Here is a 27,827-nt window from a genome sequence, read left to right on the forward strand (position 1 = left end):
TGTTCTTCCTTTTGTGAAAGTTGTTTTTCAACTCGGTTTAAACTTTTCGTCGCCATCTTTCTTGTAGCCAGAGTGCAAAGACCGACACTTCAAACGGAGATATCTTTCACAAATTTACTCCCCAAAGGGAAATTGTAACAGTCTCACTTATCAAAGCTCAAATACTTTGTATCCAGTTCTGAAGCAGCAGTCACTCAAACTGGTTACCTTCTTTCATCCGAAGGGAGGGAGGCAGGCTGCCTTTCTCCTTCCCCCGGGTCGTCTAAAAAGCATAATAACTAGTCCAATCAAGTACTCACAACCACCGGGTTCTTCATATTGATGCATCACAGGTAGAACTTCAACGCTCATTTCGGGATTTGTCGCCGCATTTACATCCCGGTTGGGGCATGTCCCCTGTAGCCCAGCTCCGTCGCCCCTTCACCCCCACTCCCCCTTTACAGGGGGGGCGAGGGAAGGGTTCGGAGCCACAGCGGGCACTGCCGGGGAGCCCAGGGTGCGGGACGCTCTTCCCGCACCCCAACCGGAGCCCCGCTTTGCGGTAGCGGGGCTCCTAACCCCCGGGATGGACTGGGCGCTTCGCAGCCGAAGCAGCCCACGACCACCCGGAATGGCGTCGCCGCCGGAAGTCGCCAATTTAAACATTCAACAGAGGCAAATAAATTTCCCCAAAATAGTTACAGCTTTACTTACCTTTTCTGAAAATTTGGATTGGGTTGTATCCAGCACTGCCAGTCCAGAACATATTTCCACTCCTGCCATGGAATATTCTCCTCCTCTCCGCTGCAGCTCTCCACTGCACTTTCAGAAATGTTGTGGGACCCTCTGGAGGAGATTTGGAAGGTGTGGGGAGAGAAGAGGAAGGTGAAGTCCCAAGAAAATAATGACTTGCACTGGATATAACCCAGTATGAATGTTTGATCCCGGTTTCATCCTGCTGTCCAAGCTGTTGTTGCTTCTCGGCACCATTTTCTTATTTTTAACTTGTCCTCACTGACCTTATTTACAACGATTATTTAATTTTCTGCGTGAGGTCACATTATTATGTTTGCAAATATCCTTTATCCTATCTCATCAAATGTAGTCTCATGATGCTGTAAGCAAAATCTCTGGAATCATTACAGAATCACTGCGGAATTATTTGAATGGCAGTAAGTGAGAGCCTTAGCCATTAATGTGAGATGAGCGCCGCAACCCCAGAGTCGGACACAACTGGACCTAATGGTCAGGGGTCCCTTTAACTTTTAAGTGAGAGCAAGGCTGGTCGGTGAGGACAAGCAGTAAGAAGAACATCACAGAGGAGAACAGCATCACAACACAGCAGATATTTTCAATGAGCCCTGAAAGTAGTCATAAAGAGAAGCGCATTTCAGTGCTCACAATAATGAGGAAAAGCAAGACAAATAGTTTTGGCTCAGGACTAATCCCACACACATAAGCCCATCCTGTTCTGACTTCCCCAAAAACAAAATGTTAAGCAGATGGTACAATGTTCAGAGAACAAATTATCGAGCAATTCTGAAAGAGAGAGGCAGTAATACAGGTAACTCTAACATGCACTGGATAGCATTGCATTTACAAAACAAGGCTTTCAAATAACTTCTGCTTTAGGACATTGTAGGGAATTAAAAAATAACGCATCACTTATGTGTTTCCTTGAAAAGGCTTGTGGATCCTTCTGAAAACACACCAACCATTGCAACTTCACCGGGAGAAAAGAAAGCAAAATAGTGTAATGAAAATGCATATGAATGTGCCTTTAATGTTGGTTTGCTCTTGACAAATTAATGTGACTTAATTTGTTGCTCATGTATTTTTCAATTAATGGCTGTTTGTTTGTTTTTTTCCTGTTCCTATATTCTCCTCCCATCATCTTTATTGCCATACATTTAACCCATTGTGATGTGTATCTCACTGGTGGCTGTTTATTTGTTTGTTTCTTTGACAATGCTGTTCTTTATTTTAATTTGTGGTATGCTCATTTTTTTCTGGTGGCTTTTGTGACCCAGATCCCATTGACCCATTAGAAGTTGATTTTTATCCTTTGCTTGATGATTTCCCTACCTCAGTCCCAGATATCTCCACCCCCATGCTCCCACCAGTAGGTGTCCAGGCTGTCGCGTTAACCCATGACGCTGTGAGGGTCAGCTGGGCAGACAACTCTGTCCCCAAGAATCAAAAGACAACGGAGGTTCGGTTTTACACGGTCCGATGGAGAACCAGCTACTCTACAAGTGCGAAATACAAGGTGAAGTTTCGCTGTAGTCATGAACTTTCTTTCTGAATCCCAACATTTGCTCAAAAAATCATCTAGATGGGCATGTCATGAGCTGGGCATGGTTTCATACTGCTGGGCAAGAATGGAGAACCTATAGTGCTCCAGACATTATTGAACTCCAGCTTCCATTAGCTCCAAGCAGCAAGAATGATGGAATCTGTAACCCAACAATGTGTAGAGATTCTCCAGTGCTGTAGTGAAGGATTGCTTGAGAATGGGAGCCTCATGAGGCATTGACCACTAATTTTCAAACTTATCTTCACACCCATAGGAACCAGAATCTTTAGAGCTAAGCATTCTGAGATAATTTCAGCTTCCATTTCCACTTCCATTTCCACTTGGCATCAGCTTTCCAGGGCATAGCTGGACCTACCGGGAGATTCTGGGGATTAAACCTGAGAACTTCTGCATGCAAAGCAGATGCTCTTCCAAAGGGCTACATCCCTTCCTGAGTTGTTCTTTAATGCTCTAAAGATGCAGAATAGTCCATGATCCTCACTCCTTTACTGCTGGCTTCCTCTGGTTTTGCTGCTTATTTTCATACTTCGAGATAAAAACTTGCCATTCTCAAGTGGGTCCTTAATACAACCTTAAACAAGAGATAGATGAGGAGAAATATTGTATTACCAAAGTCCCTTTATACCTATTAGGGCCCTTCTGTTTGCCTGTTCTTAGCACACTTCCATCAACAAGATGAATAATGCATTGGCCTCCATAAAACCCGTGAACAAAAGCACACACTTAACCAAGCCAAAGCACAAACAAGCACAAGGTATTAACATCAGAACTTTTTATAAGAGCATCAGTACATATTTACCCAAGAGGCAGCAGAGGTGTTTTCGATCACCTGATTAAATATGTAGGAATGCAGCTCAGAATGTCCTTGTTGCAAAGGACAGGTAAATAAGCATTATTATGGGGTTCCCCCCCTTTTTTAAAGGAACAACTTCTTCAATAAAGTGAATGTCATAGGTCCCAGTTAGGGATTAATATAATAACAAAAAAGTAATGCAAACCAACATTTTTTTAAACTTGTTTGTCCCATAAAGGGCATGCAATGTCCCAACCCAGCTTGAATAGGTTAGGACACTGCTTTTTCACAACCTGTGATGGGGAAAAAGTTGGTCCCTGGGGTGCCCCAGTGTAGAGCTGAACTGAAATGTCTCCTTCAGCATGTTTACAAGTCCATTTTCAGGCTAGGAAGTTGGGCAAGGGGCTTTTCAGCTTTCCTTCCATTTTTCCTGAATTCCTTAGCATTTATGGTCCCCAGGGAGCATGCAATGCAATGTCAAAGCTTGATGGATGGGAAACAATCAAGGGATGGGATACAGTTGAAGAGAAGGGAGACACAGAGTAAAAAGAGATGGATATTAGCAAAGACAGTTACAAATAGTTTTATTTGAGGAATAACGAATGAGGGGCGGCGGATTAATCAAGAGGTTTGTGAGAATGGAAGGTTCTGAGGAACAATTTGAAGAAAAGGAGCCAAATAAGTGTCCCAGAAGAAGGAACTACCGGTAGCCTCAGAAGATCATTCTCAAAGTTGGTTTTCCATCAGGAATATGGCATGACTGTCCTTTATACCTATATTTTCTCCCCCCCCCCCTTTATAGTCCGCAGACACAACAGCCTTGAGTCACACTGTATCGGGACTGAAGCCAAATACCATGTATGAGTTCTCAGTCATGGTCACGAAAGGTCGAAGGTCAAGCACATGGAGTATGACAGCTCACGCTACTACTTACGAGGCAGGTATGTCTCCGTTAGGTTTCTTCCCCCGGTGTTTTCAAATGTTGGCGAGTTTATTTTAATGGCTTCCACTACAACCATCCACTTCTGCTGCTAACACAGATTGCGTTTTCCTTTTGCCACAACACATTTGTGCGAAAAGCACAACACATTCTAGGGGGAAGCATGGCAAAAAAAGGCACACCACCTAGTAGCTTCTTTTTGGCTCCAATTCCAGGGTTGCTGCACTTTAATAAATGGGGTATTTACAATACTATGCTGCATAAATGCACTGAACTTCAAAGACCTTTCCTGCTAACGATGAGGCATTGTTGCAATTCATTTTTCAAAAGAACTCGTGATCAGATGAAAACATGTGTAGAAATCCTATTTTATTATTAGATAGAGAGGAGTCCGTGTTCTATACTAATTTATCAGGTGCTCAAGTAGTCTGATTGCATCCAAACATGGATGTAGTTTTGTTTTGAAACCGTATTACCCCCTCTGTTCTATCTACATGCAAAAATCAGTGAAAAAAGAAAACCATTAAGAATACAAAGTCTTGAGTTGTTCTTATATAACTTTCTCAGTGTTTTGAATTATTTGCATATATATACCTGTATATTCAGGCACTTGAAGGTTCTTAGCTGTCATTTCAGATAACCACTCTGCAGTCTGACGATAGTTTAATGACTGCTGATTGCATTTATTTTTTACAGCTGCTGTCTTTATCTATTGTACAGGAATTGTTGTGTTTTAAACTGAATTTCATTGTTCCAAGATAGCTATGGCAAAGGGTAGGTTATAAATATTATAAATATTAATCATATTGGGCAACATCCAAACCTAAATAAATCACATTTATTTAGATTGGTGCTGCATATACAACAGTTTAATGTATTGCTTTGGGGTTTCTGTTTTGAAGCTGGGAATATTGATTTCACAGTAGGTAACCGCAGAATATTCCCAAACAGTACTTTGCGTGTATATTTTCACTTTGTGTTCAAGCCCTTCTTGTTGCCGTTGTTTACCCCCTAACTATTACACTTTCGATGCCAACATGACCATATCCCCTTCCTCATTCCTGGTTCATTCATGGAGTCCTGGATCTCCACCAATCGGGGGTCATATAATAAATACCAGTGCCTCACAATAGCTCTTTTACACACTCCTTTCCCATTCATACGCCCAACAAATGGAGGGGTAGATGAACTGCAGCTGGCAGCTCTGCCCTCAGCCTCTGGATCCTTCCTTGGAGTCTGCAAACTCAGGGCAATCTCTAAAAGGGAAGTCTAGAGCTGTAACTGCTCTTCAAATTTAGACTTCCTCCACCGTTAGGGACCTTGCACAACTGGGGTCCCCAGTCATGCATCATTCCTGGAGGTGCCCCTTTTTCAGATGTTCTGCACAACATGTTGATGTCAGCCTGGGGACAGTGGTCAGGAACTGTGCTTACAGCCACAGTCATGGAACCTCTTTCATGTACAGGTGGGTAGCCGTGTTGGTCTGCCATAGTCGAAACAAAATAGAAAATTCTTTCCAGTAGCACCTTAGAGACCAACTGAGTTTGTTCTTGGTATGAGCTTTCGTGTATCTGAAGAAGTGTGCATGCACACGAAAGCTCATACCAAGAACAAACTCAGTTGGTCTCTAAGGTGCTACTGGAAAGAATTTTCTATTTTGTTTCCTCTTTCATGTGTGGGATATACAGAGGCAACCTTTTGACTACATCCTGACATCAGTATGGGGAAATGGGTGGATGTTTTCAGAAGCTCTGTTAATTTCCCTTTTTAAATTAAGATTTTCAACTATGTGTTATTAGTTTCAGCAAGCTTAATTAGGTGCTGCTAATCAGCAACAACTCCATTGTCAGCCTCCTAAATTTTCCTTTATGCTACAGTTTGTCCCTGTATTGTTAAGAAATATCTCCATTTCCCCTCTCTTTTGCCTAACCCCCTAGAATAGATTTCCAAAACTCTTTGGGAGAGAAAGGGGTATGCGGAAAAGACAAGGAGAAAGGTAGAGGAAAGAGAAGAGCAGGGACCAAAGAAGGGTGTTTTCTGCCTTTATCCTGCCAAGTGTATCGTCCTTGGTCATACAACCCTACTGTTGAGCCAAGAAGACATCCAGCTGATCTTGGATGTCATGAAAGGGCAACTAATTGTTAGCTATTTAATTTATTGTTGTTGCAATTTTAGTAACAGGGAGGGGGAAGAGGCCTCTGTGGGATGTTCTTCTCAAGTGTCCAAATAACTCGTCTGGCCTTGAGTGCAATGCCAACTTTGCTGCCCCAACACAGGCAAGCAAAATTCCTTAAACAACAAACCACCACACAATGGCTGAAAATGTAATGAAAGATTTACTGGAACACTCTTCTAAAACGCCAATGTTCCTTCAACTAAGCCACATGATAAACAGAGCCATGTATAGAACATATAACTGAATACATAATATAAGATAAAATGTTCATGCAACTGAACCATTCAGCAGTAAGTTGGGTATAGCAACAAAATCTTAATGCCACCAAAAAGTTCACAAATAGTTGATGGTGAAATGATGGTAGATTTTTTCAAAGGTGTACATACAAGTCTTGCAAAATCACCATCCAGACGAAATCAACAAAAGTGGCAAGGGAAGAAAGAAGACCTGTCTTCCGGATTACTCACAGGTTTCGCTGTATAGCTTCATCAGTTCAGGTTAAACATTGTGATCAGCACAACATGCAAAATACTGCACAGGCACAGCTTCCTTGCCTACCTTCAGAAGCCCCTCATAAAAGCTGGCAACATTGCATTGCAGGGGGTTGGCCTAGATGACCCTCAGGGTCCCTTCCAACTCTATAATTCTATGATATGCTCTAATGAATTGGCTGCTACTATACCTCACTCTGCCTAAATGACAGTTCTGGCCCTGCTTATCAATACCTTTGTTGCGCTCTGTGCCCAATGTTGTTTAGCTTTCTTTTCCAATATGTCACCTTACACATTTGTCTGCTGTTGTTTTTTGCCTTCTCCTAAGCTCCAACCTCTGCTCCCAAGGATTTGACAGTCATTACTCGAGAAGGGAAGCCCCGGGCTGTCATTGTCAGCTGGCAACCTCCATTAGAAGCCAACGGGAAAATTACTGGTAAGGTCCTTTTGCCTTCTATGTCTTCTTTTCCTTTCCACACCCAATACATAGGGTTGTGTGCTTTTATACAGAGCCGACCACAAAATATTGGGGGTTTGGGTGGTAGGGGTGAGTGGAACAGAACCATCACTCTCCATAAACACACTGGGGGTTCAAGCCTCTAGTCCAGGCTACAAATGTTTCTGCCCTGATCTCTTTTTCTAGCCTGAGTTTCTAATAGTCCCCAGAATCAGCAAGGAAATAGACTATCCCCCTGCAAGGTCCACTCCAGGAATCATGTCTGAAATACAGGCCCACAAAATTGGGATGGGAATCTAGTTGTGATAAATTCCATATGCAAGTAGCACCCCCCCCCCCCGGCAAATGGCATGGAGTTTGCTGTCAGTGGAAACGCCACAAAAATGGCAGTGCTATCAAGTTTGGGGGCATATTTTCTAAGGAAGGATCGGTCTATTTCTAGCTCATGTCAATCTCAATATGTGTTTCTTGATAAGTCTGTTGCATCTAAGGATGGGGAAGGCATTAAACCCAGTCCACGTTTAAAAGCAAACTTAGCTGATTTGCACATTCTGCAGCTATACGTGAATTGAACAATTGTCATCTTTTGAAATTCATGCATACCTGAATTTTGCAATGTGCTTCCCTGGCCTATTGTACACATCAATTAATAGATCAGGGTAAAGTATGCATATGAATGCATATATTAGTGAAAATAACATTGCAATTCATTATGTTATGGGGAAATTGCTTTGCAAAAAATGGAAGGAAGCATTTCATACAAAAATGTGTGTGTAGTGGGAGAAATCTGTGTGAAAATTGTGAAGCAAACTGATTTGGAAATGCACAGAACTGAACTTAAGATTGGGAAAATGAGAAACTGGGAGTGTTCAAAATGTGCATATTCACCTGTCCCTATTTGTGCTCCGCTCCTGCATTAATCTGACCCCCCCATAACATGCTGAATAAAAATCCACATCAAATACAGATTGAAATATGTAATTAAATATGCATTTAATCACAGCACCATGCTTCTAAATAACCATTGCTGGGAAAGAACAGTGAAAGAGGGCTCTTAACACTGTGTGCTCTGCGTTTGCATTTCTCATCAGCATTTAACTGCCCACTGTGGAAAACAGGATGCTCTGACTCATTGAGATAGGCTCTGTAACTAGCATAAGAGTACATGCCCATTTTGCTTACCTTACTGGGGCAGCTATATCATTGCCAAATCCGGGTGAGCCTCCGGTTTGTATCCACTGCTGTTCCTACACAGAGCAAAACCCATCAAAACTAATGCAGGTTCATTCATTTCATTGGTTCTACCCTGAGTAGAAGTTCGTTCAGATATAGCCCAGTGCAGCTAGACACTGTATAGAGTAGGGAAGTGGTTTTGAGCAGAGCTCCATTAGTTGGGAAAAAATTCCAGCCACTAATTTTGTTGGTTTATTATTATTATTATTCCTGCTGGCAAAAGGGTCCAGTAATTAATTCAGTGCAAGGGAGAGTTGATGAGAAAGGAACAAAGTGAGCCCTTGGTTTTTCATGGAAGAAAATACCGAATGCATTAGAAAGAACATAGCCCTCCAGAGCAAAGGTCTTCCGATGCGTTCTGCTCAGTGCCAATTAGGGATAGCTAATAATAAGCAAGCTGTTTGACAATAATGTAAAACATAACGTACATAATGATAGGGTGCCTGGCCTGACACATTATGGTTAGATTTATTGGTGGATATTTAACTTTGCAATAGCAAGGTAAGGCACTGATGATCTGAAACCCTTTTAATACTGACTGACAAGTTCTGAGCTTAATGAATGGTATACAATGACAGACCTTATCCCCGCAAATATTGCCGTAACATCACTGCCTAATTAAGATCTCCATTAGGAGTCTGTAATGCTAATTTGCTATGAAAAATAGAACAGAGCTCCTTTTAAAAGAAACAAATGAATAAATGAAAACCCAGAGATGTTGCATTTAAATGACGCCTTTAGGCTATTAATGAATATCTCCAAAGCATGTGGTTATGATGAAGAATATTGTGCAGCTTATGAAATGTGCTGACTGTGACCTCGTAGATTGGAACAATGGAGTTAGAGATCTGAAAACCTTTCACTCACAGTGTATATTTACATGTCTGGAGAAGGGGGGGGGATCAATTATCCTAATCAAGCAACTTCATGGTGTGTGGAAGGAAACACTGACAGTGCATTCCTATACGTGTCTACTCAAAAATAAGTCTCATTGAGTTCAATGGAACTTTCTCCCAAACCCATAATAAACCATTGCATCTAAATACTAGGACTGAAATCTGTTTGAGCAGAAATGAGACTATATACTGACATACACCCAGATGCTTTCTGGGTAACCCACTTGCTCAATGCACAGGAGGAGAGTGTTCGAATTCTCGCCTTCCCTGCCAGGCCATCTTTGTGTAAATGCAAACACGTGGCTGTTCTACCTGCCAAGAAGTCCTTCCCTTATGCCTCGGCTTACTGCATCCACCAGAACACTCTTTGGCACACAGACTATTTGCAGCAGGAGCATCAATGGTCTGCATGCTGAGAGGCCGGGAAGGAGCAAGCCACTGGATGTACCATGGTGAGATGCAGACGTTCCTGAAGTCAATGGAAGCCTTACTGCGCATGTGGGGTCTCTGTGTTGCACATTAACATGCCCTACGTTGGGCCTTCTGGTGTGCTCTCATGCAAGTAGTGATAACAAGATTCCAGCAAGACAGACTTGAGCACCTAACACAAGGTCTCAGGAAGCCCTGGTGGCCCAAGGTGGTGAGGTGCCATCCTGGTGCCCCCTCCCTGCTTCTAGTAAACTTCCCAAGCAATGGTCAGGGCTTCCTCCCCACTTTTCTGCATTTTTACCAGTGTACCCTGCAAATTGAAGAACCATCCAAGTTGGCAGTCTCCTGCCATCTTCTATCTTCCCAACTGGCTGTGGACCTTAATGCAGCACAGCCCAGGGTTATTGGGGGTGGGGGTACTCATGGGAAGAAGAAGAAGAAGAAGAAGAAGAAGAAGAAGAAGAAGAAGAAGAAGAAGAAGAAGAAGAAGAAGAAGAAGAAGCATTGTGCATAAGGACAAAGAATAGCTACACACTTAGTTTTGCTTCTTTCAAACTGAGTTACTGTACTTTCCCTGGAATATATTGGCATGTTTCTCATGAACACCCAGGAAATGATGTGCCACGTTAATGTCACTTACATTTACTCCAGCACTAACACATTCAAGTTTCAATGCATAATCTTTATAAACTTGCTGTTAGCTCAAATCCATCAACAGCTTGCAGAGTCCTGAGGCATTCACATGGAGAACAAGTTCAAGTATGAACTAGCTCTGAGTACACATGCACAACCCAAAGTGTTGGTGCTGACCTTTAAAGCCCTCAACAGCCTCAGCCCAGTATACCTGAAGGAGCTTCTCCATCTCACCATTCAGCCCGGAAACTGAGGTCCAGCTCAGAGGGCCTTCTGGTGGTTCCCTCACTGCGAGAAGTGAGGTTACAGGGAGCCAGGCAGAAGGCCTTCTTGGTAGTGGCGCCCGCCCTGTGCAATGCCCTCCCACCAGATGTCAAGGAAATAAACAACTATCTGACTTTTAGAAGACATCTGAAGGCAACCCTGTTTAGGGAAGTTTTTAATGTCTGGCGTTTTATCGTGTTTTTAATATTCTGTTGGGAGCTGCCCAGAGCGGCTGGGGAAACCCAGCCATATGGGTGGGATATAAATAATAAATTGTTACTAGTAGTAGTAGTAGTAGTAGTAGTATGAACTAGCTCTGAGTGCACATGCATAACAATACATAACAAAAGTGGGTGCACTCCCAAAGTACCAAAATAAAAAGGAGGGGAATGGATCATTGGTATTTACGGATTGCAGACTTCACCCAATATATGCCACACTGTAGCAGCTGGTGGGAAGGAACGGCACAATACACCAGGCTCTCCCATCTGTACAGTCACTGCCACTTACCTGGATGGAGGGCGTGAGGCAGTGGAAAGTCACCACTGTGCCGGGATGCTGGCAGAGCCAATCCACCACTCCCACCGTTGAACCCACACCATGCCGTTGTCCTCTTCCCCTCTACCATTGGGTAACTTGCAGAAACTCTGCTGGTGGTTCGCCAGCACTTTGCCCCACCAGGTGAACCACTACCGATGACACAGATTTTAGTCAGTGTGAAGATATGCACTACATGTATTAAGAGAAAGTGTGTGTTTGTGTTTGTTGCAGCTTACATCCTGTTCTTCACCTTGGACAAGAATTCCCCCATTGACGACTGGGTCATGGAGTCCATCAGTGGCGACCGGCTCACCCATCAGATCATGGACCTCAATCTCGACACAGTGTATTACTTTAGAATACAAGCCCGTAACGCCAAAGGAGTGGGTCCTCTCTCAGATCCCATTCTCTTCCGGACTCTTAAAGGTTTGGATTTTCAATTATTTGTTGTGAATTGATACGTTAAGGAGTTGGATCGTAGGATAGGGCAGGATTTTGAGTTTTGACATCAGTCGCAGTTTTTGTGTGCTCTTTCTGGCAAGACAGTGGACGTAGGAACATAGAGAACTGCCTTATACTGAGCCCAGATCCTGGTCCAACTACAGCGGTATTGTCTACACTGACTGTCAGTGGCTCTCAGGACCTCCTCCATGCAGAGCACATGCCTGGCCATTGAGCTATGGCTCTTCCCTTCCCCTGAAAACATTTGACACAACTGATTTCTGCCACTGGAAATAATAATAATAATAATAATAATAATAATAATAATAATAATAATAATAATAATAATAAACTAACAGTCCCATGTACAACAGTAGTTCAATTGTAGCTCAACCATAGCTCAAAATAATGAGTGGCGGTTGTGATTGCATCAAAACCATTCAGGAAAAGATGAGTGAAATTTGTGCCAGTTACAGAAGCATCAAACATGAAATTTCCTTTGCCCACATTTCCTCCAGCCAGGCGCCTGTTCATTTCTGTATTGATTTCTTGTGAATAAGAAGCTAGCAGTGATTCACTCATTGAGGTTAATGGAAGTTCAAAATTGCAGTCTCCGTTTCTTGTTTTGTTTGGGGATTTTTCAAATGCATTAAAAAGTAATAGGCACAATAGAATTGTTTTATGAACATACCCAAGGTTTATAAGATGTCGTGCAGGCAACGTTTTCTCTGCCATACATGAAACAAATAATTTAAACCATGTCCTGGGAAATCCTGGAGTTCCTCACAAGCTTATTGGAAGTACCCGAAGGAGAAGATCAATAATGGCGGAGAACCCTAGCAATGAGGAGGGCATGCACCAAAATGGCCTCTGAATTTTGTGGCCCCAGTTGCACCAAGAATAATTTCGGGGTGGCGTTTCTTCATGTTTTTCCAGGGACAGACCACTGTTAGCAGTGGCTGGTGCCTTCCTTCCTTCCTTCCTTTACCTCGGGAAGCTCTTTTGGCAGCCTGGGTACAGGTTTACTTCCTCTGATATACTACTCATTCCGTAGCATTCTGGGCGTGAGGATTGGTGGCCACTGTGAAGTCTACCACTTTCCCCAAGATTGTCCCAAAAATTGCACCAACCCATTTAAGGCATTCACTTTGAGTATTAAGAAAACATTTGGGGCGGGGGGAGGCAGCAAGGATGAGTTCTGCTAACCCCAGGATCACCATTCCGATCACATACTTTCAGGCTTTGGAGAACCAGCTTCCTCCCCTGTGGCAGTAAATAAGAAGCTCAAATGAAAGGAATTTCTTACCAGTTAGATTCTTTAGTAATCACAGTGAGAGAGAAAAGAACACGTCTCCCTAGAAATGGCAGTGCTCCAATTAAGGCTCCCTCCCTCCCTCGGTCCCAATTAATCTACGTCACTCCTACGTCTTGTAATCTGAGTTTGTGCCCTCTGTGCTTTCTGTTCTAACACTTTCTGAGCTCTTCGTGTCTTTGGGGATGGGGGCTGAATGTTGTCCAGAGACTGTGAATCTGTTAACCCTCCATCTTCAAGTTTTTCTTCTCCTAGCTGTTCCCCATCCAGTATTTCCCAGCTTCTGCCTTCTGAACTATGCCCCTCTGCAAACCACTCTTCCAAATCTCTACTGTCCTCCTGTTCCTGGTAAGATTCAGGATCAAGGGTGACTCCCACCAATCCTTCTCAGTGCAGCCCCCCTCAGCATCATTCCTGACACATACCATGAGTTGGGAAGGGTGATCTGCTACAGCGGGGAGCCCCCCCCCCAAGTGTGTCAAGGCAACACTTTCTGGGTCAGAGGGCAAAAGCCCATTCACTACTTGTAAAAACCCTGCCAGACAGCTACTTGTGGACACCATGGAGTTAGAGAAGTAAGATTTATTAACTTCCACCATCACTACCATGTGATAGACATGATGGGTGAGGTAGGCCTCACAAATGTTTGGTCAGTTTCTGATTGAGTCTTATACCACCGATTTCATGTTTCATTGCTCACATTGAGTACCGATCTGAAGAAGTGTGCCTGCACACGAAAGCTCATACCAAGAACAAATTTAGTTGGTCTCTAAGGTGCTACTGGAAGGAATTTTTTATTTTATTTTGTATTGAGTACCATGGCAGCCAACATGCTCCATAGCGATGGTGAGAGCACTCATCAAGCCACCTTTCTGTGAATTATGCAGCGCTGTTCTCTCGCCAAGCAATCTGTACAAAAAACACATGTGCTAGGGTGAACTGTGCATATAAATGCCTATATAACTGGAAATATACCGAAATGCATTCTATTAGCAAAAATTGCTTTGCAAAAAATGTGTACATGAGGTAAAACCACACAGAAAAAGGTCTGCATCGTGAAAAATTATGATTTTTCATAAGGACCCCACCACTCAAAAAGCAAATTGATGTGGAATTGTGGGGAACTGTATTTAAATTTGGAAAACCTGAGACAAACCAAATTGATTTTTTTTTTCTACCCCTACTCTGGGGAAGGGCATTCCACAATATCAAAAAGGGACCTCCTGCAAATTATATCAAAGGTTTTTTTTTTGGGGGGGGGGGGTCCCAGAAAAATGATTCGTGCCCTTGGAATATGCAACCCCATTCCATTTTTCCTAGCAACTTTCAGTCTGCAGAGTCAGTGAGCTAGCCCAGACACCAGGTTTCTCCTGAGAAATAATCTCTCATGGCCTGCAGCTTGCCTCTTCCAATGAAACCTCACAGAAACAAGTCTCTTCATCTGTGCTACTCAATGAGTGAGCAAGTTAGGGCTGATTTGAAGCACTGGAATTTGTCTTGGAGAATTTACAAGCCCAGAGCACTAAGCTGCTCTGACAGATGGCTGGTCTTTTTGCAGAAGCTGATAGCTCTCTGTTTAATTTTTATCATTGTTGAAGAAAAAAAAAAGCTACCAAGAAATCAAATTGAACATGGGAGACATTCTTTATGTAATAATTTTTAATGAATTAACAGGAACTGGGTGAAGCAATTCTAAGAAATTCATCTGCATGCGTTCTTAGCTTATCGCATCCCAGCCAGGATTTTCAGGAGTTTGCCTCGCCTGTCCAAGTCAGATTTCTCTTTGCATAAAATAATCAGTGCAACTCTGGTGGCTTTTCACTTCTTTTAAACCACCATAAATTGCAACGAGAGAACACTTCCTTTGCTATGGCTTCTCATCTACCAGATTAAATGGGCACCAGCTTCCTTTCATGCTTTCGATGAGTGTCACAGGAAAAGCCCATGTTAAAATGAAGGGGGTTCCCCCCCTCAACTAAGTGTCACAGCATCATAGTATAATAACTGCAGAGCAATGAGACATCAAATGCTAAGGAGATCCAGATATCTAACTAGAACTGAACTCAAAATCACCTACTTTGTAGCGTTTATGCAAGGTATCATCAAGCTCATCGGGGAGATGAATTTTAGATCAGAGGTGTATATATTTTTTTGGAAAATAAAATAAAAAATAATAATTTTCTTCCGTCATCTAATAGCCTATGAGGACAGTCTAATACCCTGGCATGAATATTTAATGCTACCGACCCTAAATATGTCATGTTCAATAACATTCAAACTGGGTTTTTTCTGATAAATCTGCTTCTACATATAAGGTGCAAAGAGCTTCTGATGTCTGGCTCACACTCTCAATTATGCAGAGTTATTGGATTCTTGTCCTTAATAATGATTAAGAAGATGTGTTTGGTGTCCCACTGAAGGATCTCTTGGCAATAACTATATCTACATATACAAACACGTACATGTCTACCAGCTCCATCTGGTACGCAGGCTGAGACCCTACCTGCCCGCAGACTGTCTCGCCAGAGTGGTGCATGCTCTGGTTATCTCCTGCTTGGACAACTGCAATGTTCTCTACATGGGGCTACCTTTGAAGGTGACCCAGAAACTGCAATTAATCCAGAATGCGGCAGCTAGACTGGTGACTGGGAGCAGCCGCTGAGACAACATAACACCAGTCTTGAAAGACCTAAACAGCTATCGGATGTTTAGAAGACATCTGAAGGAAGCCGTGTTTAGGGAAGCTTTTAATGACTGATGTTTTAATGTATTTTTAATCTTTTGTTGCCGCCCAGAGTGGCTGGGGAAACCCAGCTAGATGGGTGAGGTATAAATAATAAATTATTATTATTATTATTATTATTATTATTATTATTATTATTATGCAGAAAGAGAGAGGTCGCAATACATTTAATTTCACAAGGAACCATGTAAGCATCAAAAGAACAACCCCCATCTCTAAAATATGCAGAAATACTAGGGGTGTGTGTGTGTGTGTGTGTGTGTGTGTTTATATACTTAGCATGACTGATTTTTTTTTTTTTTTTTGGCTTTCTTTCTTCTTTCTTTCTTTCTGAAAGCGGACTAAGGATAAACAAATCTACCAATTTCAGTTTTTCTCATTTTTCCAGTCCAAAATCCTATTCTTCTCATTTTCCATCTTTGATGTCCTCAAGTGCATTTCTCCTAACATAGGATTGTGCCCAATGCTAGTCTTACTCAGAGTAGATCCATTGAAATCAACAGATATGGCTACCTTGGGCCCATTAATTCCAGAGGATCTCCTGTCAGTAGGATTTGGTTGGATGCATGGTCATTTTTGTGTGATATAATTTGTTTTTTTGACATTATTTTGCTTACCTTTTCTTGGTCAGAGATCTCTGAGGCCAGAAGTGCCTCTCACCTATTTCTGTTGGTACCACAGTTAACAATCACTCCCGGGTCAGGAAAGTTTTTCCACAGTAGTTCTTTCATTGGTTCCTTCAAGACTGGATTACTGCCGTGGAGTCTATGTGGGACTTCCCTTGTGCTAGATCTGGAAGCTGCAGTTGGTGCAGAATGCTGCAGCACAATTGCTGACAGGAGTGTGAAGTCTTGCCCACATACTTATAATACCTCAGAAATCTTCACTGATTGCCTTATTTGCTTCTGGGCCATGTTCAAGGTGTTTATATACTAACAGTATATCCTTAACAACTTGGGACCAGATTACCTGTGAAATTACCCAAACATATGCCCACACAACAACTTTGATCTGAGGGACTGGCACTGTTTCACATGTCACAGAATACCTATTCTGCATTTGTAAGAAATTAATGTTTAAGTATGGAAGCACCTGCCCTTTGGAACTCCCTGCCAATTGACAAGCACCTTCACTGTACTCTTTTTCGGCAGCTACTAGACAAACCTACTATCTGTAGATATGTAGAATACTGAAGTTCGTTTTTCATTTACCGCTGATTTTTTAATATTAAAAAATGTTCTAAGTAGTTGTTTTTAACTGTTTTTACAGATAGCTTTATGGTTTTGTTCTCTTTGTAAATGGCTTTGAGGGTTGTTGTTGTTTTTTACAATCAAGTGGCATATAAGTTTTATGAAGTAAATGTCCTCTTCATGTTGTTGTTGTTCAGTCGTTCAGTCGTGTCCGACTCTTCGTGACCCCATGGACCAGAGCATGCCAGGCACGCCTATCCTTCACTGCCTCCCGCAGTTTAGCCAAACTCATGTTAGTAGCTTCGAGAACACTGTCCAACCATCTCATCCTCTGCCGTCCCCTTCTCCTTGTGCCCTCCATCTTTCCCAACATCAGGGTCTTTTCCAGGGAGTCTTCTCTTCTCATGAGGTGGCCAAATTACTGGGGCCTCAACTTCAGGATCTGTCCTTCTAGTGAGCACTCAGGGCCGATTTCCTTGAGAATGGATAGGTTTGATCTTCTTGCAGTCCATGGGACTCTCAAGAGTCTCCTCCAGCACCAGAATTCAAAAGCATCAATTCTTCGGCGATCAGCCTTCTTGATGGTCCAGCTCTCACTTCCGTACATTACTACTGGGAAAACCATAGCTTTAACTATACAGAACTTTGTCGGCAAGGTGATGTCTTTGCTTTTTAAGATGCCGTCTAGGTTTGTCATTGCTTTTCTCCCAAGAAGCAGGCATCTTCTAATTTCGTGACTGCTGTCACCATCTGCAGTGATCATGGAACCCAAGAAAGTGAAATCTCTCACTGCCTCCATTTCTTCCCCTTCTATTTGCCAGGAGGTGATGGGACCAGTGGCCATGATCTTAGGTTTTTTTGATGTTGAGCTTCATACCATATTTTGCGCTTTCCTCTTCATAGATGCTTACAAAAATGATGCAACGTGGCACCAGAAGTTCCCTTTGCAGTTAATGGTCCGTACTTAATCATTCTGAAGACAGCATTTCACTCTCAATGTCCCATTAGGCTTACAGCAGACAGATTAATAACATTAAATAGTAAATATCCAGCAGCAATGTTCCCGTGCTCTTCTTTGGTATCCAAAGCTATGTTCTAGAATGTTCTTTACTAAAGAATTGGAGGTTGAAAAGAGCCGAGTGAATTAATGTCACGCAGGGAAGGGATTTCCCCCCTCGGTCTCTGAAATAATTCATTAAGAGTCTGCCTTTCCCCTTCACCTGTGGCTGAGATAGGTAACTCAGGAAGAGCCAGGCTGATGAGAGCTAGTCCTCTGTGCAACAACTGTAGCATAATTTTCTTCTAATGTGTCACTCCTCATTTTCTAATCAATCTTAATTGCAAACTGTATTATAAGTGGGAATTGCGAGGCAGTGGCTTATTAAAGGTCTTTTATTGTGCCAAGCCACAAATTGAGAGAAAGTTTGCTGCCCTGGAATCACAGAATACAGGGGCGTACCCAGGATCAAAACTGGGGGGGGGGGTGGCAAGCCATGGTCGTTCAGGTTGTGACATTTCAGCACGGAAAAGGCGAATGAAACCAAAAATTTAAGAAAATTATATATAATTATAGCAGTGCTTTATTATGGTAGTTATTACAATTATTTGCTTGAATTTTTCAAATTTTTATTCTAGTTACATGTCTTATACTAATATCATTTTTCTTGGGTTTGAAGAAAACTTGTTCAAAACCTTTGTTTCAATCCAGTCCTGATTTTCCTTGAATAATTTCTGATGGACGCTCATGAAACACAACCCAGTCAGTCTGTCCTCTCCCATTGTACTTCTGAGCCAGGTCTTTACCCTTCGAAAGATCGTTCAACAGTAGCCTTCGTTCAACTAAAATACTGATCAACTACCGGCAGGCAGCTCAGTTTATATAGTGACGTGGAACTCATTAGACCCCTCTAGAATATTCCCTCTTCTCTCTGCTAGAGCCCACTAGAGACCTCTCCTTCCCTTGAATCCCACTGGTTGGCTGACATAGATTCCTCTACCAGTCGCTAGGTGGCTCTAGATACTTCTCGGTTTGTACACCATTTCAGTGTGGTAAACAACAGATTATTCGCCATCGCCCTACCTAATTTTGTTTCGTTTCATCACTTTATAACCATTTTTTTTTTAAAAATTGCTTCTGTCATGGGCATAGCCAGCGAGGGGCTGCCCCCCCCATCCCTCGCTGGCTACGCCCATGACAGAATAATGGAATTGTAGAGCTGAAAGGAACACCAGGGGTCATCTGGTCGCACCAGCTGCAGTGCAGGAATCCCAACTAAATCATAGATGACAGATGGCTATCCAACCTCTGCTAAAAACAACAGCAACAAACACCTTCAATGAAAGAGAGTCACATCTTCTGAGGGCTTTTATTCAATATGTGTATTCAATAGACTCACATACTTGTGTTTCAATTTCACGCACGTTATCCTGCTGCCAGTAATCTGAATGGCATGTCCACCCCTTAGTACTTTCTCCATTCCTGCAGACCTCCTTGGGTGTTAGGATTGGCAAGGGGGGGTCACTCTTGGTAGTTTTACCACCCTCCAAAATCCCCTCCCCACAGAGGTGCATCTGGCGCCTTCATTAAATAGCTTTGTGACGGGTGCCAAAGATACTTCTGATCTAAATGGTTTTGATTTTTCTACTATGCTAGTACAGTGGTACCTTGGGTTACAGACACTTCAGGTTACAGACACTTCAGGTTACAGACTCCGCTAACCCAGAAATAGTATTTCGGGTTAAGAACTTTGCTTCAGGATGAGAACAGAAATCATGCGGTGGCAGCGGGAAGCTAAAATGGTACCTCAGGTTAAGAACAGTTTCAGGTTAAGAACGGACCTCCGGAATGAATTATGTTTTTAACCCGAGGTACCACTGTATACTGTTGTAACCTGCTCTGGGAACTTATTCAAGGACAGGTAAGACATCCTGTAAACCAGGTACGTCCAACGCCCAAGAGATTGTGATCTACTCCCAGTATAAAATAACTGGCAGTGATCTACCCATTGTCATTCGAGGGAGGACAATATCATTGTCACTTGGGCGGGGGCAAAGAGTTGTGGAGCTTTTTCCACAACGTTCACTGCTGACAAGGTGCTGATGGAGGCATTGAGCGCGGGAGGCGGGGACATTACTTGCCCACGATCGGCCACAATCCCGCACGATCCACCTGGATTACACAGGCGATCGGCCGGTTGGACATCGCTGCTGTAAACAAGCCAACCAACAGTGTGGATAGTTGCTGTTTGTGTGACATGGTGCCATGTGTCAGGTGGCAGAAGAACCAACCCCCACAGCAGGTTGCTTGGAACGGATAAGAAAAGGAAAAGTCCTTACCATCTGCTTTTTATTCAGTAGTCACAGAGAGAGGCTTGGGAATGCAGCCTCTTGGAATAATGGCGTTGTCCCGAGTGACTCCACCCCCTTTCTCCCACTTCCTCATTCATCACCTTCTCCCCTACGGGTGACATTGAGGGCCATTTGCTTCTTACCCCTTCACTCTACTACTTTCAATGCTCGCCAGGTTTGGGGAGTGGGCGGGTCTGGAATGCTTTCTAAAGACACTGTGTCCATCAGCTGTTGCCCTCCTGGTTCTTCCTCCTCTCCCATTATTTCCCAGCTTTCCCCCTCATCTGCCTCTGAGCTGTGACCTCTCTCAAACCCCTGTTGTCATTCTGAACTGTCTTCTTCTTCTCTGGAAGCGCCAGGCTGGGAAGGCGGTCTCCACCATTCCTCTGATGCCCACTCCCTGACACCATATGGTTCAGGCCAGTTTCATAGAATCATAGAATTTTAGAGCTGGAAAGAACCCAAGGGTCATCTAGTCTTAACCCCCTGCCATGCAGGAGTCTCAGCTAAGGCATCTATGGCAGATAGCCATCCAACCTCTGCTTAAAAACCTCTTAGGAAGGAGAGTCCACCACCTCTCGTGTTCCACTGCCCAACAGCTCCTACTGTCAGAAAGTTTTTCCAAATGTTTAGTCGGAATCTCCTTTCTTGTAACTTGAAGCCATTGCCTCGAGTCCTACCATCAAGAGCAGGAGGAAACAAGCATGCCCCCTCTTCCATGTGACAGCCCTTAAGGTATTTGAAGATGGCTATCATATCTTGGACAGTGTTCTCGAAGCGACTGGCATGAGTTTGGCCAAACTGCGGGAGGCAGTGGAGGATAGGAGTGCCTGGCATGCTCTGGTCCATGGGGTCACGAAGAGTCAGACACGACTGAATGACTGAACAACAACAACAACAATCATATCTCCTCTTAGGCTCTTCTTTTCCTGGTGTGTTTTCATCTACGTTGGAACCAAGTAGGTCCCAATTCATGCAAATGGGTACAGACAGGCATCCACAAGGTTTAAGTATCTTCCAGCAACCACATAAATGAACCTACCCGGACCCTGAGATCATCTTCTAAGGCCCTTCATGTGCCTCCTCCTCGAGAGTTCCAGAGGGTGGCAACATGAGAACAGGCCTTCTCTGCAGTGGCTCCCTGTCTGTGGAATGCTTTCCCCAGGGAAGTTCGCCTGGCACCTTCATTACACACCTTTAGCGCCAGGCAAAAAGGTTCCTTTTTAACCAGGCCCTGATTGACATCCTATGCCCTTTTAAAATGTGTGGGGGTTTTTTGGGAGGGGGGTTATTGGGTTGCTGTTTTTATTTTTATTAGTTGTTTTGTGGTTTTATATATTGATTTTATTCTGTGAACCGCCCTGAGACCCCTGGATACAAGGCAATGTACAAATTCTAACAACAACAACAACAACATAGTCTACTTTGAGGGCAATTTTTGAAGGCAGTATGGTATAGTGGTCAAATTGCTCCCACCCCAACATTATCAAGGGGACCTGCTAGCAAGAGCTCTGCCCAGTTTCCCCACAGTTTCCCCTGTAGTCAGTACTTTTTTTCTTTTCATGTCCCTTTCACCTCACTATGGACAATCCACCACTCCTAGCCAGGTGTGTGTCACCTGCCAAGTGAAGAGAACATACTTCATGCATCCAACGACATGGACTACATTCCATAAAAGTACCGTATTTTTCCATGTATAAGACTAGGTGTTGTTTTTATTAACCAAAAATTTAGGTTTAAAATTGGGGCTCGTCTTACACACGGGTTGTGCTGAGGGGTGTTTTCTTAATTTGGAGTCCCCCCAAATAGGAGTTGTTTTATACATGGGGGCATCTTATACATTGAAAAATACGGCATGTGCCATCATCTTTCTTCCAGGGTTGCATCTGACTAAGCCGTACTCAGAGCAGACCTGTTGAAATCAATGGCCTTGAGTAAGTCATAACCGACTTGAATCCATTTGTTTCAGTAGGTCTTCTCTAAGTGTTGCTAAAGTGGGATCTAACGCTTCCTCTTTAAGATGCCAGAAGACTCTTTGTTGTTTTCACGGCAGGCGACTAACAGACTAACCCTCTGGAAATTGCCTAGGCGATGCGTTGCTATCACAGTACATAGAGAGAGCATCCGTAACCTTAATTTGAAGGATGTATAAATTATGTGAACTGATATGTGTCAGTTGGGAGGGAGGGAGGGAGGAAGAGAGAGAGGTTGCTGTTTGCTTGTTAATTCTGATCGGCATTACCCTCCTATTAACACAGACAAGAAAGGTCTTTATTTGGGGCTTTCTGCAGGACATGACCGACAACGGTGTTAAATTTGCAATCTTCTCTTTCTGAAAAACTACTCTATAATTGCTGATATTGTCACCGTAGAGTGTTTCTCTCCCTCTCTCTTTTTTTTGAAGAGACAACATCAGGCAGAATTTTTAGCGTTATAGTGCCCTCTAATGCTTCACTGGGGTGACAAGTGTGAGAATGGGAAACCAAATTACGTCTCTGAGTTACAGGGAACTTGCCAGGAACCAATGTCGTAGACCAAAGCAACCCTGAAATATTTCATTACATTATTTATGACAAGGGTTTCATCCTCTTAAGAGCACAGCAGTGGAAGGGACATGAAAAGCAAAAGAGCAACATCTTATCTAGCTTAGTTACAAATGTCATAAATGCTTGAGAATTTGTTTTTGATGCCCTAATTATAAATCATAGGTATAGATCTGTGGAGAAACCAACTCCATTAAAAAATTATGCTCTAGGATTTCTTCTCCCTTGAGTCGATGTGGAAGGGAAAGGGTCAGTAGATTCCTATACACTTCCTTATGAAGTCCGGTCTTCCCCATACTGGTGCCCTGCAGATGTTATAAACAGATGGTTGTTGATCCATGGTGAGAGATTATGAGAGTTGTAGTCCAGAACATCTGAAGGGCACCAGGTTGGGGAATACTGTCCTAGATATGGTCTCACCTTGCAGCAAGAACTGGATTAGATAGTGTTGGGACCCTTCTAACTATGGGGAGAGGAGCTGAATATGAGTTAACAGGACTGTAGGGACGCGGGTGGTGCTGTGGTCTAAACCACTGAGCCTCTTGGGCTTGCCAATCAGTAGATCAGCAGTTCGAATCCCCACGGCAGAGTGAGCTCCCGTCACTCTGTCCCAGTTCCTGCCAGCCCATCAGTTTGAAAGCATGCCAGTGCAAGTAGATGAATAGGTACCACTGTGGCAGGAAGGTAAACGGTGTTTCCGTGTGCTCTGGTTTCCATCACGGTGTCCTGTTGCACCAGAAGTAGTTAGTCATGCTGGCCACGTGACCCAGAAAGCTGTCTGCAGACAAACACCGGCTCCCTCAGCCTGAAAGCGATATGAGCGCCGTAACCCCATAGTTGCCTTTGACTAGAATTAACCATCCAGGGGGTTCTTTACCTTTATCTTTACCTAGCAGTACTGGAAGATGTTCAACAACCAAAACCAAAAGAGATATTTAGTAGAATTCTTCTCATAATAACATTTTGTTGGGTGATTGTTCATTAGCAAGAACATAAATCCATAAAACCTGCATGAACTTGTGCAGAGTCCTGCAGGATCAGACCAAATATTGATATAGTCTACTATCCCGTTTCCCACAGTGGCCAGTCATATAACTTCAAGAAATGCACAGCTGGGATATTAAGCCAAGAGTCTCCTGTGCTGTTGCATAGTTCAGTATTAGGGGAAGGGTGGTACAGCATCTTCTTTGAATGGGAGAGAGTCCTATCCAATGCCCTGCAGATCTGCTGCCTGTCAGAGTAGACACTACTGAGCTAGATGGACCCAGTGGTCTGACATGTTACATGATACCTTCGTATGGCGAAGTTTCAATTAGTTATCATAAGTAAGAGATATTAGTAGCCAATTTATTTAATACAACTAAATTTTAAAAGATACAGCTTCCTTTGTATTCACGGAAATGTTGCCTCTGGTTTTGTAAACCATAATTTTCCATGAACTGCCCAAATGTCACCATGGCTATAATAGAAAGATGCTTTTCATTTTTTGTATCTCCTGTTCTCTGTCTCTGACAAGCCAAGAGCTGTCAGCAGCATTCATTATGCTTCAGATGTTTTCCTAATGGAGAATTGGTTATATATCTATGTTTGGCAGATTTAACACAATAGCTATGTTAGTTAATAAAGGAACAAACGTATTTTGTGAGAGTGCTACCCCTATCAGAAAACTGCAAAGACTTGAGATTTGATTCCTTATAACCACTGGCTTGTTTTGTCACACCTTTGACAACATAAAGATTGGGTTGAGTAGTGAATGGACAGATAGAACAGTTGTTGTTGTTCAGTCGTTCAGTCGTGTCCGACTCTTCGTGACCCCATGGACCAGAGCACGCCAGGCACGCCTATCCTTCACTGCCTCCCGCAGTTTGGCCAAACTCATGTTAGTAGCTTCGAGAATACTGTCCAACCATCTCATCCTTTGTCGTCCCCTTCTCCTTGTGCCCTCCATCTTTCCCAACATCAGGGTCTTTTCCAGGGAGTCTTCTCTTCTCATGAGGTGGCCAAAGTACTGGAGCCTCAACTTCAGGATCTGTCCTTCTAGTGAGCACTCAGGGCCGATTTCCTTGAGAATGGATAGGTTTGATCTTCTTGCAGTCCATGGGACTCTCAAGAGTCTCCTCCAGCACCATAATTCAAAAGCATCAATTCTACGGCGATCAGCCTTCTTTATGGTCCAGCTCTCACTTCCGTACATTACTACTGGGAAAACCATAGCTTTAACTATACGGACCTTTGTTGGCAAGGTGATGTCTTTGCTTTTTAAGATGCTGTCTAGGTTTGTCATTGCTTTTCTCCCAAGAAGCAGGCGTCTTCTAATTTCGTGACTGCTGTCACCATCTGCAGTGATCATGGAACCCAAGAAAGTGAAATCTCTTACTGCCTCCATTTCTTCCCCTTCTATTTGCCAGGAGGTGATGGGACCAGTGGCCATGATCTTAGTTTTTTTGATGTTGAGCTTCAGACCATATTTTGCGCTCTCCTCTTTTACCCTCATTAAAAGGTTCTTCAATTCCTCCTCACTTTCTGCCATCAAGGTTGTATCATCAGCATATCTGAGGTTGTTGATATTTTTTCCGGCAATCTTAATTCCGGTTTGGGATTCATCCAGCCCAGCCTTTCGCATGATGAATTCTGCATATAAGTTAAATAAGCCGGGAGACAATATACAGCCTTGTCGTACTCCTTTCCCAATTTTGAACCAATCAGTTATTCCATATCCAGTTCTAACTGTAGCTTCTTGTCCCACATACAGATTTCTCAGGAGACGGATGAGGTGATCAGGCACTCCCATTTCTTTAAGAACTTTCCATAGTTTGCTGTGGTCGACACAGTCAAATGCTTTTGCGTAGTCAATGAAGCAGAAGTAGATGTTTTTCTGGAACTCTCTAGCTTTCTCCATAATCCAGCGCATGTTTGCAATTTGGTCTCTGGTTCCTCTGCCCCTTCGAAATCCAGCTTGCACTTCTGGGAGTTCTCGGTCCACGTACTGCTTAAGCCTGCCTTGTAGAATTTTAAGCATAACCTTGCTAGCGTGTGAAATGAGTGCAATTGTGCGGTAGTTAGAGCATTCTTTGGCACTGCCCTTCTTTGGGATTGGGATGTAAACTGATCTTCTCCAATCCTCTGGCCACTGCTGAGTTTTCCAAACTTGTTGGCATATTGAGTGTAGCACCTTAACAGCATCATCTTTTAGGATTTTAAATAGTTCAGCTGGAATATCATCACTTCCACTGGCCTTGTTGTTAGCGAGGCTTTCTAAGGCCCATTTGACTTCACTCTCCAGGATGTCTGGCTCAAGGTCAGCAACCACACTACCTGGGGTGTATGAGACATCTATATCTTTCTGGTATAGTTCCTCTGTGTATTCTTGCCACCTCTTCTTGATGTCTTTTGTGGGTTATAGAACAGTATCCATCCCTTATTACTTGCCTTCATTTATGAAGACCAAAAGTGTTTTGTCAGCTTTTTGAATGCAACCTGTTTCAACTGTTTCATACTTTAAGCAAGATTCAGTCATGTTGGTAGCTGACCTACCCTGAAAGGCATATGACTCAGTTGGGTGGTCAGCTAGAGGATAATCCTATGTGTGGGCTCTGCGTGTGGGCAGGAGCATGACCGGATAATGGGTATAAAATGGAGAAATTGGGTGATGCCACTGAACTACCTGGGCTTCCGTTCTGCTGCCCCTTTGAAGCATAACTGCTAGATATAGGCAAAGCATCTACGCAATGATATTTCTTGGGCAGACAACTCATAACACAGGAGTAACTAACATGGTGCCCTCCAGGGCTGTTGAACTCTTCTTCTTCTTCTTCTTCTTCTTCTTCTTCTTCTTCTTCTTCTTCTTCTTCTTCTTCTTCTTCTATCACTCGTAGCCAAGTAAGATTGTCTTCCATAAACACGGTTTTCACAATGAGTACATAAGTGACTGTGGAGGCCAATTCTGGATCCACACATCCTTCCACAGTGGGGACATTGGTTTCCGGGCGGGAGCTGATCACAGTGTGGATTTGCCAAGCATGCCTTCCTCTTAGCACGTTTCTCCCTTTTGTCCTGAGTTCAAGTGTCTTCAAAGTCCATGACACCTTTGGTAAAGGCTGTTCTCCAACTGGAGTGCTTGCAGGCAAGTGTTTCCCAGTTGTTGGTGTTTATAGTACATTTTTAAAAAATGTGCCTTGAGACAGTCTTTAAGCCTCTTTTGTTGACCACCAGCATTACACTTTCCATTTTTAAGTTCGGAATAGAGTAGTTGCTTTGGAAGACGATGGCATCCGCACAACATGACCAGTCCGACGAAGTTGAGGTTGAAGAATCATTGCTTCAACTACAGCTTCCATCAGCCCCAGGCAGCACAGCCAATAGCCATGGATGATGGGTTCTGAAGTCCAAAACACCTAGAGATCACCACGTTGGTTACTCCTAACATAGTATTTCTCCCAAACATTCTGAAACAATAGAAGAGCAGTACAGAATTCTGCAAGATTTCAACTTGAGCTGAGTTCACTGCACTATTTAAATAAATAGCTGAAGGCCACTGCAGCCTGAGAGTCTTGGCAATGTCTATAAATCCTGAAGGCTTAACTGGAACACTTGTAATCCCATCTTTCCTTTGTATGTGATTATTATATTTTAAAAGCATGTAGAATCGCTTTTGAACTGAAACTACGAGCTAGCTTTCAGTCTGCAGGAGGGCTTGTGCCTAATTATTCAAAGAAACCATTTCTTCTTCTTTCTTGCATCTTAATTAAGCTTTCCTAATGATACCCCAGATCAGGGGAGCTGAGGGTGGGGACAACCTGAGACTTCTTATTCTCCTTCAAAAAACAACATACGACTTCATTAGTTATGAGATACAGACGAACTGACTGATACTTGTGCTTTCCGTCTCTCAAGATTATTCTGAAATTAAAGAATAATGTCAAAATCTTCCCTGCCATATTCTGATCCAATCGACTGGAGAGTAAAAAAAAAAAAAAGAAGGTGGGGGGGGAGAACAGAGAGTCTGCAACTTGATAAGAAAGTTAGCTAACAAAATGGCTGCTTTGATGCGTTAAGTGCCTACTGATGAAAAATGACTGACAGTGTTGTTTTGTTGTTTTTGC

At 43.1% G+C, this 27,827-nt stretch overlaps 1 protein-coding gene across 1 annotated transcript in view; it reads left to right on the forward strand.

The window, feature by feature from the left end:
* DCC (DCC netrin 1 receptor) overlaps positions 1-27,827 on the forward strand; it is a 912,686-nt gene that overhangs the window by 806,167 nt on the left and 78,692 nt on the right. The window contains exons 17-20 of the mRNA XM_033163905.1: positions 2,010-2,248; positions 3,892-4,030; positions 7,025-7,132; positions 11,380-11,574. Of these exons, the coding sequence (XP_033019796.1) occupies positions 2,010-2,248; positions 3,892-4,030; positions 7,025-7,132; positions 11,380-11,574 (681 nt within the window). The remainder of the gene's footprint in view (positions 1-2,009; positions 2,249-3,891; positions 4,031-7,024; positions 7,133-11,379; positions 11,575-27,827) is intronic.

Source organism: Lacerta agilis, chromosome 11, assembly GCF_009819535.1.
Source record: "Lacerta agilis isolate rLacAgi1 chromosome 11, rLacAgi1.pri, whole genome shotgun sequence".
NCBI lineage: Eukaryota > Metazoa > Chordata > Lepidosauria > Squamata > Lacertidae > Lacerta > Lacerta agilis.